The sequence below is a fragment of the Mauremys mutica genome, chromosome 10, assembly GCF_020497125.1.
Source record: "Mauremys mutica isolate MM-2020 ecotype Southern chromosome 10, ASM2049712v1, whole genome shotgun sequence".
Taxonomy (NCBI): domain Eukaryota; kingdom Metazoa; phylum Chordata; order Testudines; family Geoemydidae; genus Mauremys; species Mauremys mutica.
In genome coordinates, this window is record NC_059081.1 from 4,904,855 (window position 1) to 4,920,741 (window position 15,887).

General features: G+C 51.4%; 1 protein-coding gene across 1 annotated transcript in view; it reads right to left on the minus strand.

Moving 5' to 3' along the window:
- The window catches only part of XRCC5 (X-ray repair cross complementing 5), an 81,679-nt gene extending 72,547 nt beyond the window's left edge, over positions 1-9,132 (minus strand). The window contains exon 1 of the mRNA XM_045032942.1: positions 9,031-9,132. Within this exon, the coding sequence (XP_044888877.1) occupies positions 9,031-9,051 (21 nt within the window). The 5' untranslated portion in view covers positions 9,052-9,132. The remainder of the gene's footprint in view (positions 1-9,030) is intronic.
- Between the last annotated feature and the right edge of the window lie 6,755 nt (positions 9,133-15,887).

Genomic DNA, 15,887 nt, shown 5'->3' on the forward strand with positions numbered 1-15,887 from the left:
CAGCAGGGTCCACAGACAGTTCGTCCTCAGCAGGCTAGTGTAAATCATAGAACCACAGGGTTAGAAGGGACCACAAGGGTCATTTAGTCTAACTCCCTGCCAAGATGCCATTGTTGGCATCACCGAAACTTGGTGGGATAATACACGATTGGAATGCTGGTGTGGATGGGTACAGCTTGCTCAGGAAGGATAGATGGGGAAAAAGGGAGGAGTTGTTGCCTTATATATTAAAAATGTACACAGTTGGACTGAGGTGGAGATGGACATAGGAGACGGAAATGTTGAGAGTCTCTGGGTTAGGCTAAAAGGGATAAAAAACAAGGGTGATGTCATGCTAGGAGTCTACTACAGGCCACCTAACCAGGTGGAAGAGGTGGATGAGGCTTTTTTTAAACAACTAACAAAATCATCCAAAGCCCAAGATTTGGTGGTGATGGGGGACTTCAACTATCCAGATATATGTTGGGAAAATAACACCACGGGGCACAGACCATCCAATAAGTTCTTGGACTGCATTGTAGACAACTTTTTATTTCAGAAGGTTGAAAAAGCTACTGGGGGAAGCTGTTCTAGACTTGATTTTAACAAATAGGGAGGAACTCGTTGAGAATTTGAAAGTAGAAGGCAGCTTGGGTGAAAGTGATCATGAAATCATAGAGACAATGGATTTCAGGAATGTGGATTTTGGTAAGCTCAGAGAGATGATAGGTAAGGTCCAATGGGAATCAAGACTGAGGGGAAAAATAACGGAGGAGAGTTGGCAGTTTTTCAAAGGGACACTATTAAGGGCCCAAAAGGAAGCTATTCCGCTGGGTAGGAAAGACAGAAAATATGGCAAAAGACCACCTTGGCTTAACCACGCGATCTTGCATGATCTAAAAATAAAAAGGAGTCTCATAAAAAATGGAAACTAGGACAGATTACAAAGGATGAATATAGGCAAACAACACCGGAATGCAGGGGCAAGATTTGAAAGACAAAGGCACAAAATGAGCTCAAACTAGCTACAGGAATAAAGGGAAACAAGACGACTTTTTATCAATACATTAGCAGCAAGAAGACGACCAAGGACAGGGCAGGCCCACTGCTCAGTGAGGAGGGAGAAACAGTAACAGGAAACTTCTAAATGGCAGAGATACTTAATGACGTCTTTCTTTCGGTCTTCACTGAGAAGTCGGAAGGAATGCCTAACATAGTGAATGCTAATGGGAAGGGGGTAGGTTTAGAAGATAAAAATAAAAAAAGAACAAGTTAAAAATCACTTAGAAAAGTTAGATGCCTGCAAGTCACCAGGGCCTGATGAAATGCATCCTAGAATACTCAAGGAGCTAATAGAGGAGGTATCTGAGCCTCTAGCTATTATCTTTGGGAAATCATGAGAGACAGGAGAGATTCCAGAAGACTGGAAAAGAGCAAATATAGTGCCTATCTATAAAAAGGGAAATAAAAACAACCCAGGAAACTACAGACCAGTTAGTTTAACTTCTGTGCCAGGGAAGATAATGGAGCAAGTAATTAAGGAAATCATCTGCAAACACTTGGAAGGTGGTAAGGTGATAGGGAATAGCCAGCATGGATTTGTAAAGAACAAATAATGTCAAACAAATCTGATAGCTTTCTTTGATAGGATAACGAGTCTTGTGGATAAGGGAGAAGTGGTGGATGTGGTATACCTAGACTTTAGTAAGGCATTTGATACAGTCTCGCGTGATGATATCAATAAACTACGCAAATACAACTTAGATGGGGCTACTATAAGGTAGATGCATAACTGGCTGGATAACCGTACTCAGAGAGTAGTTATTAATGGTTCCCAATCCTGCTGGAAAGGTATAACAAGTGGAGTTCCACAGGGGTATGTTTTGGGACCAGCTCTGTTCAATATCTTCATCAACGACTTAGATATTGGCATAGAAAGTATGCTTATTAAGTTTGCAGATAATACCAAACTGGGAGGGATTGCAACTGCTTTGGAGGATAGGGTCATAATTCAAAATGATCTGGACAAATTGGAGAAATGGTCTGAGGTAAACAGGATGAAGTTTAACAAAGACAAATGCAAAGTGCTCCACTTAGGAAGGAACAATCAGTGTCACACATACAGAATGGGAAGAGACTGTCTAGGAAGGAGTATGGCAGAAAAGGATCTAGGGGTTATAGTGGACCACAAGCTAAATATGAGGCAACAGTGTGATGCTGTTGCAAAAAAGGCAAACATGATTCTGGGATGCGTTAACAGGTGTGTTGTGAGCAAGACATGAGAAGTCATTCTTCTGCTCTACTCTGTGGTGGTTAGGCCTCAACTGGAGTATTGTGTCCAGTTCTGGGCACCACATTTCAAAAAAGATGTGGAGAAATTGGAGAGGGTCCAGAGAAGAGCAACAAGAATGATTAAAGATCTTGAGAACATGACCTATGAGGGAAGGCTGAAAGAATTGGGTTTGTTTAGTTGGGAAAAGAGAAGACTGAGAGGGGACATGATAGCAGTTTTCAGGTATCTAAAGGGGTGTCACAAGGAGGAGAGAGAAAACTTGTTCACCTTAGCCTCTAAGGACAGAACAAGAAGCAATGGGCTTAAACTGCAGCAAGGGAGGTTTAGGTTGGACATTAGGAAAAAGTTCCTAACTGTCAGGGTGGTTAAACACTGGAATAAATTGCCTAGGGAGGTTGTGGAATCTCCATCTCTGGAGATATTTAAGAGTAGGTTAGATAAATGTCTATCCAGGATGGCCTACACGGTATTTGGTCCTGCCATGAGGGCAGGGGACTGGACTTGATGATCTCTTGAGGTCCCTTCCAGTCCTAGAATCTATGAAGACCTAGGATTTGTTGCCTCTAAATCATCCAAGACAGATGGCTATCCAGCCTCTTTTTGCAAACCTCCAGTGAAGATTTCATTACTTCCCTAGGCAGTTTGTTCTATTGTCCTACTGTTCTTACAGTTAGGAAGTTTTTCCTGAGATTTAATCTAAATCTGCTATGCTATAGTTTGATCCCATTGCCTCTTGTCCTGCTCTCTGCATTTCAAGTATTTGAAGACCACTATCATGTCCCCCCTTAATCTCCTCTTTCCCAAGCTAAACATACCAAGTTCATTCCACCGTTGCTCCTATGGCTTGCATTCCATCCCTGTGATCATCTTTGTCGCTCGCCTCTGGATCCTTTCCAGTTTCTCTATATCCTTTCCATACAGCAGTTACCAAAATCGGACACAGTACTCCAGCTGAGGCCTAACTAGTGCTGAGTAGAGTGGTACTATCACCTCCCATGACTTGCATGCTATACCTCTGATTAATGCAACCCAAAATTGAATTTACTTTTTTTGCAACAGCATCGCATTGTTGACTCATGTTGAGGTGGGGTAGATTCATACCCAGGCTTGCCACAAACTAAATGTTCCTGTAGACAAACCCTCAAGGAGTGGTCAGTACTAGATGCTTCAGCAGAAGGTATACGGAATCCCGAAGCAGACTGTAATAGAATAATCTGCCCATAGGAGAAGTTTCTTCCTAACCCTGTCAATTATCAACTGGCTTACCATGAAGCATGAGTTTATTATCCCTTATGAAAGCTGTTTTTAATAATGTTGAGTAAATTTTTAAAAAATACTGAGTAAAATTTTCAAAAGCACCTATGTGACTTGGGAGGCCTAGGTCCTATTTTCAAAAGCACAAGGGTTTTTTCATCTTGTTAGCACTTCTGATTTATCTTTGCACAATGAACAACCATTTTAATTGAGCTATTCAGAATGATGCCAGATCCGTTTCTTGAGTGGTAACATGGTTAATTTAGAATCCAACTATGTGTATGAACAAATCAAATTATTCTTCCCAGTTTTGGAAGAAATATTACTTTGGACCTATTAATATTTAATCTGCCAGTGTGTTGCCCATTCAACTAGCTTTGTTAGGTCCCTCTGAAGTTCCTCAGTCTCCACTTGTCTTGATTAACCTAAATAATTGTGTCATCTGGATGAACAAAGCCAGAAGATTAATTCAGCAAAGGAGCTAGATGGGCAAATCATCCATTTGTTATGCCCTTAGGTGCCATTTGCAAAGAAAGTGACAAAAGGCCAGTTTTCATTTTCAGCCACAGACTGAACCAAGGATTTTTAAGTGTTCATCAATAGCTTGTCCGGTGGGCAGCATATAATTAAAATTACAGAGCCTAGAACAAAAATGTTCGGTTTTGCTGGGCTGCTGGTAAATAGCACTTTTTCTAGCTTGGCGTCGGTCATCTTTTTTCTGAAAAGAATGTTCATCTGAATGTACACCTAACATGACATCTGCTGCCATCACACTGTTTACCCAGCTTTTCTGTTATACCACTTCCCCCCACCCTGTGTCCACCTGCTCTATTTAGATAGTAATGTTATCCCTTTTGACCCAAGCGGCTAATCTAAGTTTGGGGCCCTTCATGCTGTTCTCCTTGGGAGGAGAAATTGATGGACTCAGATACCTTTGATTCAATCTTGTTTATTTACAAATAATGTAAGTCCTGTTTCTCCAAACACAGAAGGAACCAAAAATCAGCAAACAGCTTCCCTGCTCATAGCATCAAACTCTTTCAGCCAGCATTCTGATGCAAAACTTTTCTCTAGCCTTATCCCGGAGCCATCCACCATGCTTCCAGGCTGTATCTGCTTGGCTTTCGTTCTGTTTCTCTCTGTATCTTTCCCTGTGCTGTCTCTCTCAAACAGATACTCATATGCTGACCAAAATAGTTCCACCAGTTAAAGCTCTAGTCCTGGCATTTGAACCCTCTTGGATTCAGCTTTTACTCAGCTTTTCTATGTGCCTCTGTTTTGGGGTGTTACCGCTATTGTTTCAGACATCTAATTACAATGGCTTCTTTACATTTATTCCAAATGTAAGGCAGCGGCATTCCTGGCCATAACATACCTTAACCCAACCCATAAGAGCAAGCTCTTCAGGCCAGGGACGATGTGTTTTTACAATGCTTAGCAGAATGGGGCTCTATTCTTGGTTGACCCGTAGGCACTACAGTAATAAACACGATTAATAATAATGAATGGCCAAGTAACGGAATTGGAAGGATGATCTGGGTATTAAAGCACAGGATGAGAGTCAACAGATATGGGTCGTAGTCCCTGACCTGCTGATGATTTGCTGTGTTAACCTGGCTAAGTCAATTCTTTGGCATCAACTTTAACTCCTGGTTCTCTTAGGGATACTGCAAAACTTCATTAACATTTTCAGAGCACTTTGAGATCCTCCACTGGAAGTGAAAAGTTTTATTACTCATCTTTTGCTTCTATTTCCAGGTAATACTGCAAAACTATTTTAAGTAACACTGAAATATTATAGCCAATAAGAATAGAGAAAATAATCAAACGCTATACATTTAGAGAGATTTATTAAATTGATAGACAGCCTAGACTGTAGAACACCACAGGACTTCACTTTCTGGCGTTTGTAGCAGCAGTTAAGTGGTGGGGTGAGGAAACGTATGGATCGTGTTTGGTCATGTCTACTTAATATAAAACTATGTTACAGCTTGAGTACAAAGATACCCAGGTACCACTGTTTACCTGGGTTCATACACTAGTCTCTGGTAGCTGTCACTAGCTAGATCTACTTTCTCCATGAGAGGAGATTGTAACAAATCTAACACTGCCAAAAACTGCTGGGAAATGATCTCACTTTAAGTTTGCCAAAAATAAGTTTTTATCCTCATCTTTTTGGGGCTTCTGAGACAGTGGAGCAGAAAGAAGCAGTAGAAATGTTTTGAAATGTTCTTTTGCTGTTGCTGTCTTTTTTATGGAAAAGGTATAAAATGACACTTGAAAAACCACATTTCGTACCTACTATTGTAATAAGTTGTATTTAACTTTACTGAAAGTGAAAGATTAAAGAAAAACCCTTTTTGTTCAGTTTATTTGTGCACTTAACAGCACTTTGTGTGTAGTCACCTGCATTTTCTCCCTCATGCACCAGCATGAGATTATTCTTGTGCAGTGCTCTGCAGGGGAACCTCACTTGCATGAGGGTGTTTGCCAGTACAAGTAACAAGAAAACTGAAAAGGAGGCACATGCACAAAGAAAAAGCAGGAGGAGGAGGGGGGGAGAGTTAAACACCTTTTGCGTGGACCTGAGAGCAACACCAAATACCCCTCTAAGTATCAGCAAGAAACTTCCCCCTTTTTACTACTTGTCCAAAGACATTCTTTAAAAATTCAGGTCATTCTATTTAAAAGGAGATGTCTGTGAAAACTATGTTTTCAAACACTTTATTTAAAAAAAAAGTCAAGCTGATAGCATGTCTTTAAGGAATTTAATTTGCCAGAGATGCATAAGGACAATTCTTTTAATGCTCTTTTTGTGTGTGTCATTTGCAGTGTTGTTCTAACCTTGTTGGTCCCAAGATATTAGAGAGACAAGGTGGGTGAAGTCATATCTTTTACTGAACCAACTTCTGTTGGTGAACGAGACAAGCTTTTGAGCTTGCACAGAGCTCTCTTTCATCAACAAAAATTGGTCCAATAAAAGATATGACCTCACCCACCTTGTCTCTTTTTTACTGCCCATTACTAAGCTTTGTGCACTCTTCCTCTGCACTATCTAGTGCTGCCACTGTCAGAGACAGGCTCCTATACTGGATGGCAGCAAAGAGTCCTGTGGCACCATATTATGGACTAACAGAGGTACTGGAGCATGAGCTTTAGCGGGTAAATACCCACTTTGTCAGATGCATGTAGGGGAAATTTCCACTACATGCATCTGACAAACTGGGTATTCATCCACGAAAGCTCATGCTCCAGTATGTCTGTTAGTCTATACGGTGCCACGGCTACCGCTCTGATATACTGGATGGATCACTCACCCGGGGCCACATTTGAAAAGTGCTTACACTGGCAGAGGCCAGCACCCCCGGGGGGTGGAGGAGAGGGGGCGAGAACAGGGGTCGCCGGCTGGGCAGAGGCGGGCTCCCCTGGGGGCGGGGAGGGGGGTCACCGGCCGGGCAGAGGCGGGCTCCCCTGGGGGCGGGGAGGGGGGTCACCGGCCGGGCAGAGGCGGGCTCCCCGGGGGGCGGGGGGGGGGGTCACCGGCCGGGCAGAGGCGGGCTCCGCGGGGGGCGGGGGGGGGGGGCGGCGGCCGGGCAGAGGCGGGCTCCCCGGGGGGGGGGGGGGAAGGGGGTCCCCGGCCGGGCCGAGGCGGGCTCCCGGGGGGGGGGGGGAAGGGGGTCACCGGCCGGGCAGAGGCGGGCTCCCCGGGGGGGGGGGGGAGGGGGTCACCGGCCGGGCAGAGGACGGGCTCCCGGGGGGGGGGGGGGAAGGGGGTCACCGGCCGGGCCGAGACGGGCTCCCGGGGGGGGGGGGCGGGGGGGGGTCACCCGCCGGGCAGAGACGGGCTCCCGGGGGGGGGGGCGGGAGGGGGTCACCGCCGGGCAGAGGCGGGCTCCCGGGGGGGGGGGGGCGGCCGGGGGTCACCGGCCGGGCAGAGGCGGGCTCCCGGGGGGGGGGGCGGGTGGGGGTCACCGGCCGGGCAGAGGCGGGCTCCCGGGGGGGGGGGGCGGGCGGGGGTCACCGGCCGGGCAGAGGCGGGCTCCCCCCGGGGGGGGGCGGGAGGGGGTCACCGGCCGGGCAGTGGCGGGCTCCCCCCGGGGGGGGGCGGGAGGGGGTCCCCGGCCGGGCAGAGGCGGGCTCCCCGCGGGGGGGGGGGCGGGAGGGGGTCAGCGGCCGGGCAGAGGCGGGCTCCCCCGGGGGGGCGGGGGGGGGGGGGGTCAGCGGCCGGGCAGAGGCGGGCTCCCCCGGGGGGGGGGCGGGGGGGGGTCAGCGGCCGGGCAGAGGCGGGCTCCCCCCGGGGGGGGGCGGGAGGGGGTCAGCGGCCGGGCAGAGGCGGGCTCCCCCCGGGGGGGGGCGGGCGGGGGTCAGCGGCCGGGCAGAGGCGGGCTCCCCCGGGGGGGGGGCGGGGCGGGGGGCGCGGCCGGGGCGAGGCGGGCTCCCCGGGGGGGGGGGGGGGGGGTCAGCGGCCGGGCAGAGGCGGGCTCCCCCCGGGGGGGGGCGGGGGGGGGTCAGCGGCCGGGCAGAGGCGGGCTCCCGGGGGCGGGGGGGGGGTCAGCGGCCGGGCAGAGGCGGGCTCCCGGGGGCGGGGGGGGGTCAGCGGCCGGGCAGAGGCGGGCTCCCGGGGGCGGGGGGGGGTCAGCGGCCGGGCAGAGGCGGGCTCCCTGGGGCCGGGGGGGGACCCCGGCCCGCCAGAGGCGGGAGCCCGGGGGCGGGGGGGGGGACAGCGGCCGGGCAGAGGCGGGCACCCGGGGGCGGGGGGGGGGTCCCCCGCCGGGCAGAGGCGGGCTCCCGGGGGCGGGGGGGGGGTCCGCGGCCGGGCAGAGGCGGGCTCCCGGGGGGGGGGGGGGGGGCCGGCCGGGGAGAGGCGGGCTCCCGGGGGCGGGGGGGGGTCAGCGGCCGGGCAGAGGCGGGCTCCCGGGGGCGGGGGGGGGGTCAGCGGCCGGGCAGAGGCGGGCTCCCGGGGGCGGGGGGGGGGGGTCAGCGGCCGGGCAGAGGCGGGCTCCCGGGGGCGGGGGGGGGGGACCGCGGCCGGGCAGAGGCGGGCCCCCGGGGGGGGGGGGGGGGTCAGCGGCCGGGCAGAGGCGGGCTCCCGGGGGCGGGGGGGGTCACCGGCCGGGCAGAGGCGGGCTCCCGGGGGCGGGAGGGGTCACCGGCCGGGCAGAGGCGGGCTCCCGGGGGGAGGGGGGGTCACCGGCCGGGCAGAGGCGGGCTCCCGGGGGCGGGGGGGGTCACCGGCCGGGCAGAGGCGGGCTCCCGGGGGCGGGGGGGGTCACCGGCCGGGCAGAGGCGGGCTCCTGGGGGGGGGAAGGGGGTCACCGGCCGGGCAGAGGCGGGAGTCGGGCCCAGCTCAGGGGAAGCGCAGCGGGACCGCCCGGCCCCCTCCGTCGGAGCGAGGAGGAAGCGCTGCGGGCGGCGGCGCCCGAGCCCCTGAGACGCCCTCACCCGAGCGGAGCCCGAAGCCTTATGGGACCGGGGAGGACCCGGCCCCCCGCTGCCGCCCTTACCTTGCCGCCTCCCCGCGCCATCTCGCGCCACTAACCGACCCGGTGGGTCCCGCGTCTCTCCGCGTCCGGCCGGCAACCGGCCCCGCCGCGCTCGCGTTCCGGCCCGAGCGTGAGGGGAAGCCGCGGCCGCCGCGCGACAGCGCCACCTAGCGAGCGCGCCGCGCACGGGCTGCAGCCGGGCTAGGCTGGGCGGCGGAGAGAGGGGGGAGGGGAGGCGAGAAGTTGAGAGAAGGGGATGGATGGGGGGGGGGAGGTGTAGATCAGGGGTGGGCAAACTTTTTGGCCCAAGGAGGGACACATAGAAATTGTAGGGTGGGCCCTGAATGCTGATGAAAGTGGGGGTGGGGGTTCTGCAGGGTGGGACCAGGGGTTCGAGGGAGGATGATCAGGGCTGGGACTAGGGCACGGGAGGGGGGTGAGGGCTCTGACTGGGGGTACAGGCTCTGGGGTTGGGGATGAGGGGGTTGGAGTGCAGGAGGGTGCCCCAGGCTGGGATCAAGGGCTTCGGAGGATGGGAGGGGGATCAGGGCTGGGGCAGGGGGTTGGGGTGCAGGAGGGTGCCCCAGGCTGGGATTGAGGGGCTCAGAGGGTGGGAGGGCGGTCAGGGCTGGGGCAGGGGGTTCGGGTGCAGGAGGGGGTGAGGGCACCGTCTCAGTGTGTGGGCTCTGCGGTGGGGCTGGGGATGAGGGGGTTGAGGTGCAGGAGAGTACTCCAGGCTGGGATCGAGAGGGTGGGAGGGAGATCAGGGCTGGGGCGCAAGAGGGGATGAGGGCTCCGGCTGGGGTACAGGCTCTGGGTTGGGGTGCAGGAGGGTGCTCTAGGCTGGGATCGAAGTGTTCAGAGGGTAGGAGAGGGCTCAGGGCTGAGGCAGGGGGTTGGGGCATGGGAGGGGGTTAGGGGTGCAGGCTCCAGGCGGCACTTACCTCAAGCAGCTCCCAGAAGCAGCAGCATGTCCCCTCTCCGGCTCCTAAACGGAGGTGCAGCCAGGCGGCTCTGTGCCCTGCCCTGTCCGCAGGCACTACCCCTGCAGCTCCCATTGCCCACGGTTGCTGGCCAATGGGAGCTACGGGGGCAGCGCTTGGGGTGGTGGCAGCATCTGCAGCCCCCTGGCTGCCTCTATGCCTAGGAGCCGGAAAGGGGACATGCTGCTGCTTCTGGGAGCTGCGCGGAGCAGGGCAAGCCCCGGACCCCACTCCCCAGCAGGAGCTCAAGGGCTGCATTAAAATGTCTGAAGGGCCAGATGCAGCCCGGGCTGTAGTTTGCCCACCCTGGAGTAGAGGGAAAGAGGGAGAGGAGAAGGGGATGGATGGATGGGGGAAGGTGTAGAAGGAAAGGAGGAGAGGAGACGGGGAGGATGGAGGGGGGTATGATGTTACAGCCTATATGATTTTATAAAAATATGCTAATGAGTGAATATAATGTAACTGGAATATGCTTCATGCAAAAGGTCTCTTGTAAGGTATCATTACAAAGCTTATAATCTACTGAGCGTGATCATCCTATTTGTATAAATGTAACACTCTTGTATCTGAAACTATGAATATGAAATAGAACTCCGAGGGCCTATTGTAATTATGCCAAGTGTGGGCCATTAATGGTGGTTTGCAATCTTGATGACTCCCATTAACCAGGACAATTGACTGGCTGGCTCTGTTTGCAGGCAGGCTTTCCTGTGACTCAGGCTGGGAGGAATGAAGGCTTGGGGTCTTGCAGGGACCCGTGATCATGTCACCTGAACTGGAATCCATCTTTAACCTGGTGTCTTTCCATTGAGAAGGAGGGGGTGGGAACCCAGAGAGGGACAAAGGATTCCCACCTTATGCAAAAGAGCTATAAAGGTGTGTAACAAAACAAAGGAAGGAGAGGAGCCATCATGAAGAATCCCCTAGCTACCACCTGAGCTGGAACAAGAGTGTACCAGGGGAAAAAATTGTGCCCAGGCCTGGAAGGTTTCCAGTCTGAGGAAAAACTTACTGAAGCATCTCTGAGGGTGAAATTATCTGCATTCAGTTTGATTAGACATAGATTTGCGCAATTTATTTTATTTTGCTTGGTGACTTACTTTGTTCTGTTACAACCTGGAACCACTTCAATCCTACTTTCTGTATTTAATAAAATCACTTTTTACTTATTAATTGACCCAGAGTAGGTATTAAAACCTGGGGGAGCAAACAGCCATGCATATCTCTCTATCAGTGTTATGGAGGGCAAACAATTTATGAGTTTACCCTGTATAAGCTTTATACAGGGTAAAATGGATTTATTTGGGTTTAGATCCCATTGGGGTTGGGCATCTGAGTGTTAAAGACAGGCACACTTCTGTGAGCTGCTTTCAGGTAAACCTGCAGCTTTGGGGCAGGTAATTCTGACCCTGGGACTTTGTTGGAGAAAACGGGAGTGTCTGGCTCAGCAAGACAGGGTGTTGGAGTCCTGAGCTGGCAGGGAAACGAGGAGCAGAGGTAATCTTGGCACATCAGGTGGCAGCTCCCGGGGGGGGGTTCTGTGATCCAACCCGTCACAGGGGGAAGGTGTAGAGCAGGGGTGGCCAATCTGTGGCTCCAGAACCACATGTGGCTCTTCAGAAGTTAATATGCAGCTCCTTGTATAGACACCGACTCAGGAGCTACAGGTGCCAACTTTCCTATGTGCTGGGGGGTGCTCATTGCTCAACCCCTGGCTCTGCTCTCCCTGCACCCCTTTCCGTACCCTCCCCTGAGCCTGCTGTGCCCTCGCTCTTCCCCCCCCCCCAAGAGCCTCCTGCACAAAACAGCTGATTGGGAGGTGCGGGAAGGGAGGGGAAGGCGCTGATTGGTGGGGCTGCTGTTGGTGGGAGGTGCTGAGAACGGGGGCAGGGGAGAGGTGGGGGGAGCTGATGTGGGGCTGCTGCCATATTACTGTGGCTGTTTGGCAATGTACATCGGTAAATTCAGACTCCTTCTCAGCCTCAGGTTGCCCACCCCTGGTGTAGAGGAAAGAGGGAAAGGAGAAGGGGATAGATGAGGGGGGAAGGTGTAGAGGGGGAGAGGAGAAGGGGAGAATGGAGGGGGGAAGGTGTAGAGGGAAAGGGGGAAAGGAGAAGGGGAGAATGGAGGGGGGACAGTGTAGAGGGAAGGGGAGAAGGAGTAGAACAGGGGTAGGCAATCTATGGCACGCGTGCGGAAGGCAGCACGTGAGCTGATTTTCAGTGGCACTCACACTGCCCAGGTCCTGCCCACTGGTCTGGGGGGGCTCTGCATTTTAATTTAATTTTAAATGAAGCTTCTTAAACATTTTAAAAACTTTATTTACTTTACATACTACAACAGTTTAGTTATATATTAAAGACTTATAAAAGACCTTCTAAAAACATTACAATGTTTTACTGGCACGCAAAACCTTAAATTAGAGTGAATAAATGAAGACTTGCACACCACTTCTGAAAGGTTGCCGATCCCTGGTGTAGAGGGAAAGGGGGAGAGAAGAAGGGGAGAATGGAGGGGGGAAGGTGTAGAGGGAAAGGGGGAGGGGGAAATGGAGCAGGGCCAGGGCTGGAGCCAGCCCCTAAATTGAGCCCCCAGGAGCTCAGTCCCCTCGCCCACTGTGGGGTGCTCTAGGGAGTCTGAGTGAAGTCCGGTGAGTCTCCCACTCTCAGACCAGGGCCCGGGCTGCAGTTCTCTGTGTATGAGATCTGACTGACCTCACCAGATCTGACTTCAGTGCAGACCCTGCTGTCCTGTCCCCTCTGCGGCAATGACAGAGGCAAGCGGTGACCACACAGCCTCCTTAAGGGAAAGGATCCCTGATTTAGAACGAAAGCATTTCAGAAAAAAAAACCCATATCTTAAAAGCGATAAAACATTCTGTCTGCATCTTCAGCAATTGATTCCCTGGCTCTGGGAAGGTCCCCTGCTTAGACGCCCTCCACAGAGTCTCTGTCACTGCCTGTCTCCTTGCTGACAAGTAACCCCCTTTTGCCCCCTGAGAAAGACTTTTTAGCTCTTTTGTGTTCTTTTGATCTCTAGCTGCCTAACTTCAGCAAAACAAAACTTGCAGCTGACTTGGGACTGGAGACAAGATTCTTGAAGCTAACAGCTTGACCAGTGGTCTTTCAATTGTGTTCTGGGGTGTCCTTACCTAGATCTGCTGTATTGCTCCCTCCACAGACCCCTAATAAATTAAAGCAATACAGTCATAAAGGAAATTCTAATAACCCAATATACAATCACTTCCCTCACTAGCCTGGTCATATACAGTCTTCATAAATGGTTACTAATTCGTAGATTAATACTTAGCAATTCCATGTCCATCACATATGGCATCCTTGTGTTACTGTCCAATGATCTCTGAACAGAGTTCCCACCAATGCCCCAATCCTGTGTCAGCCTGCTCTGAGGATGCTGGTGCTTAAGGGATTCCCTCACCCCCGCACACTCCCATTGTTCAAAGATACAGGGTAGCTAGGCAGTGTAGTGAAAATGTCACAGGTGCTGAGAAAACCCAGGGAACAAATGCATGGGGGGAAACAACACACTGCCTTCTTTATTCATTCACTGCCCAGGTTCATCGCCCTGAGAACGTAAGAGAAGAGACAACGGATGGAGGCAGACAGATGGGGAAATACAAGGAAACTATGGGACAATATTGGTCCGTATGATCCACAGGGGTCTGAGTGCACCAGCCTCTTAACCATTGTCAAGCTTTTTGTAGACTCACAGCAAAGAAGAGGTTGAAGGAGGGATCTGAAAGAGGATAATGAGGTCCTGATTTTCAGTTAGTCTATTCCAGAGTAAAGGATGAAATTCCAGCATTTGCTCAATATCCTGGTGTTTTTTCTGAACCAGGGCCCGAGTATTCCCCCGAACCCTAGAGTTGACCTAGGAATCTAGCTGCAGGCATTGGGCCAAAACCCTTCTTCCGGATGTTGGCTCAGAACCCATCTCCTTCCATTCCCGATTGAACCCTGGTTCTAGGCATTGGCCCAGAGCTCTGGCTCAGATGTGCTGAAAGGCTGGTGAAATTGACTCAATTTAAAAAGCTGAAACCATGTCATCTTGCCCCCATTTGTAATCTTCTTTCTTCTGCAGTAGGCGTTTGTTACTGTCTCTTCATCCTTGCATACATGTGATTTTATAAATATCTCAGTGAAATATACAATTAACCCAAACCACCTCGCTGCACGTCTTCTGGGGTCTATTTACACCATCCAAATAAACCCTTTCTAACCACTTCTGAATCAAGCTTCAATTCTCCATCTCATCTCCCCCAAGTCTACACAGAGCCCTCCTTGTAGGCAGTCATCAGGATTGATTAATAGGCTCCATCTGGGGATGCCAGAGCATTTCTGGCCTGGATTGAAACTGGAATGTTTTTGTTTATAATGCCTGCCAAAGAGACTTGATTAATTGGTTATTTTCATTTTACAGAATGCCAGGCTCTAGATATAAATAATAAACATGTGAAATCTACACAGAAGCAGCAGCCAGGGCAATCCAGATAATCCTGCCTGCAACAAAGGGACTGGGAATCCTACTCTCTTGTCACCTTCAACAGAAGGTGCTCTCATTCATTTCTGTCTTTGGTCCTTTCTTGGTACCCCAGGAAAACAAGGCCTGGCTTGAATAAACACAGCTTAAGGCAGTAGTTATGTGGTGGCTGCCCAGTGCTTGACTTCATTCAGCCCCTTTCCAAGGGAGCAAGGAAAATAGCCTCCCTGTTTTGTTCTAAGAAGGAATGCATTCTCCAGTGAGCTGCAGCTGTGACCCAGCTGGGCCTGGCAGCCCTCGACAAGTGTGAATGGGTTCAGTGTGAGAAGAGCGAGAGCTCTTCTGCCTTTCTCCCTGCAGGAGCAATACAACATAATGTAGATCCCGACTAAGGATTCCTGCAGCCAGAACTCCGCGTGGGGGGAATGGGGTGGGGAGTGTTAAAGTCTGGGAGGACAGAGTCCAATAACTTTTTTGACATAAATAACCTTCCACAGAAAGGTTACATCAGATCATATTAGGAGACCGGCATGGGTCCTCTTACAGGGCAGAGCTTTAACTACAAAGGCCTGCAGAAGACATGACCTGGGAGTCTGCCCCAGGTTTCACATGGTGAAGCAAGCAGCTAATGGCAGGCCCAGGGCACTACGATACATGGGGGAGAAAATCTTGACCACCTCCCAAGTTATAATGATGTGAGCCTGACCTTAAACCTGGCATCTCCTAAATTTTTTATTCTTGATTTGCAACCTTAAAGATCTTTTAACATGCTTTTTTGGCTGCCACTGTAGCTTATGCTGGGTTGTTTTTCCTCTTTGTAGGCCAGCCCGTGGAAGGCAACATGATCACATTTAAGCAGATCAAGCATTTTCTCCTGTGCAGAGGATTAGTAACATACTCACCAGCCAGTACATTTTTTGTAGTAGGATCCCAAGTTTAGCAAAGGGATTTATAAATTCAACAACTGCAGAAAAGTACCCAAAACTTAAAAAAAAAAAAAAAACCACAACCAACAGCCCTACCCTGATTTCCTACTTCTTAAAAATTTGGTTTTAAAAGATTCCCTGCGGCACAGCCCAGATACAGCGGGTTTCTGCTCAGAGTACTGTTGTTATGACTAAATTCTAAATCCTTGGATTAACAAAAAGTTTCTAATGGAGATGATGAAAGACACTTTTACTCTAGTATTGCAAAAGACAAAATATTACTCATTGTAAAGCTAGTGGCAGCCTGACAGCTGTCCCTGGCATTAAAGTCATCTTGAGGTAGATTTTGCTGGGTTAGATGTTTAAATCTGCTCCAACATATGGTTGCGCTACTATGATTTATATTGCTACCACCAATTTGGCACCTGATTTTATTTATTCATGAGTAGCCCCTGTGGATTCAATAGGG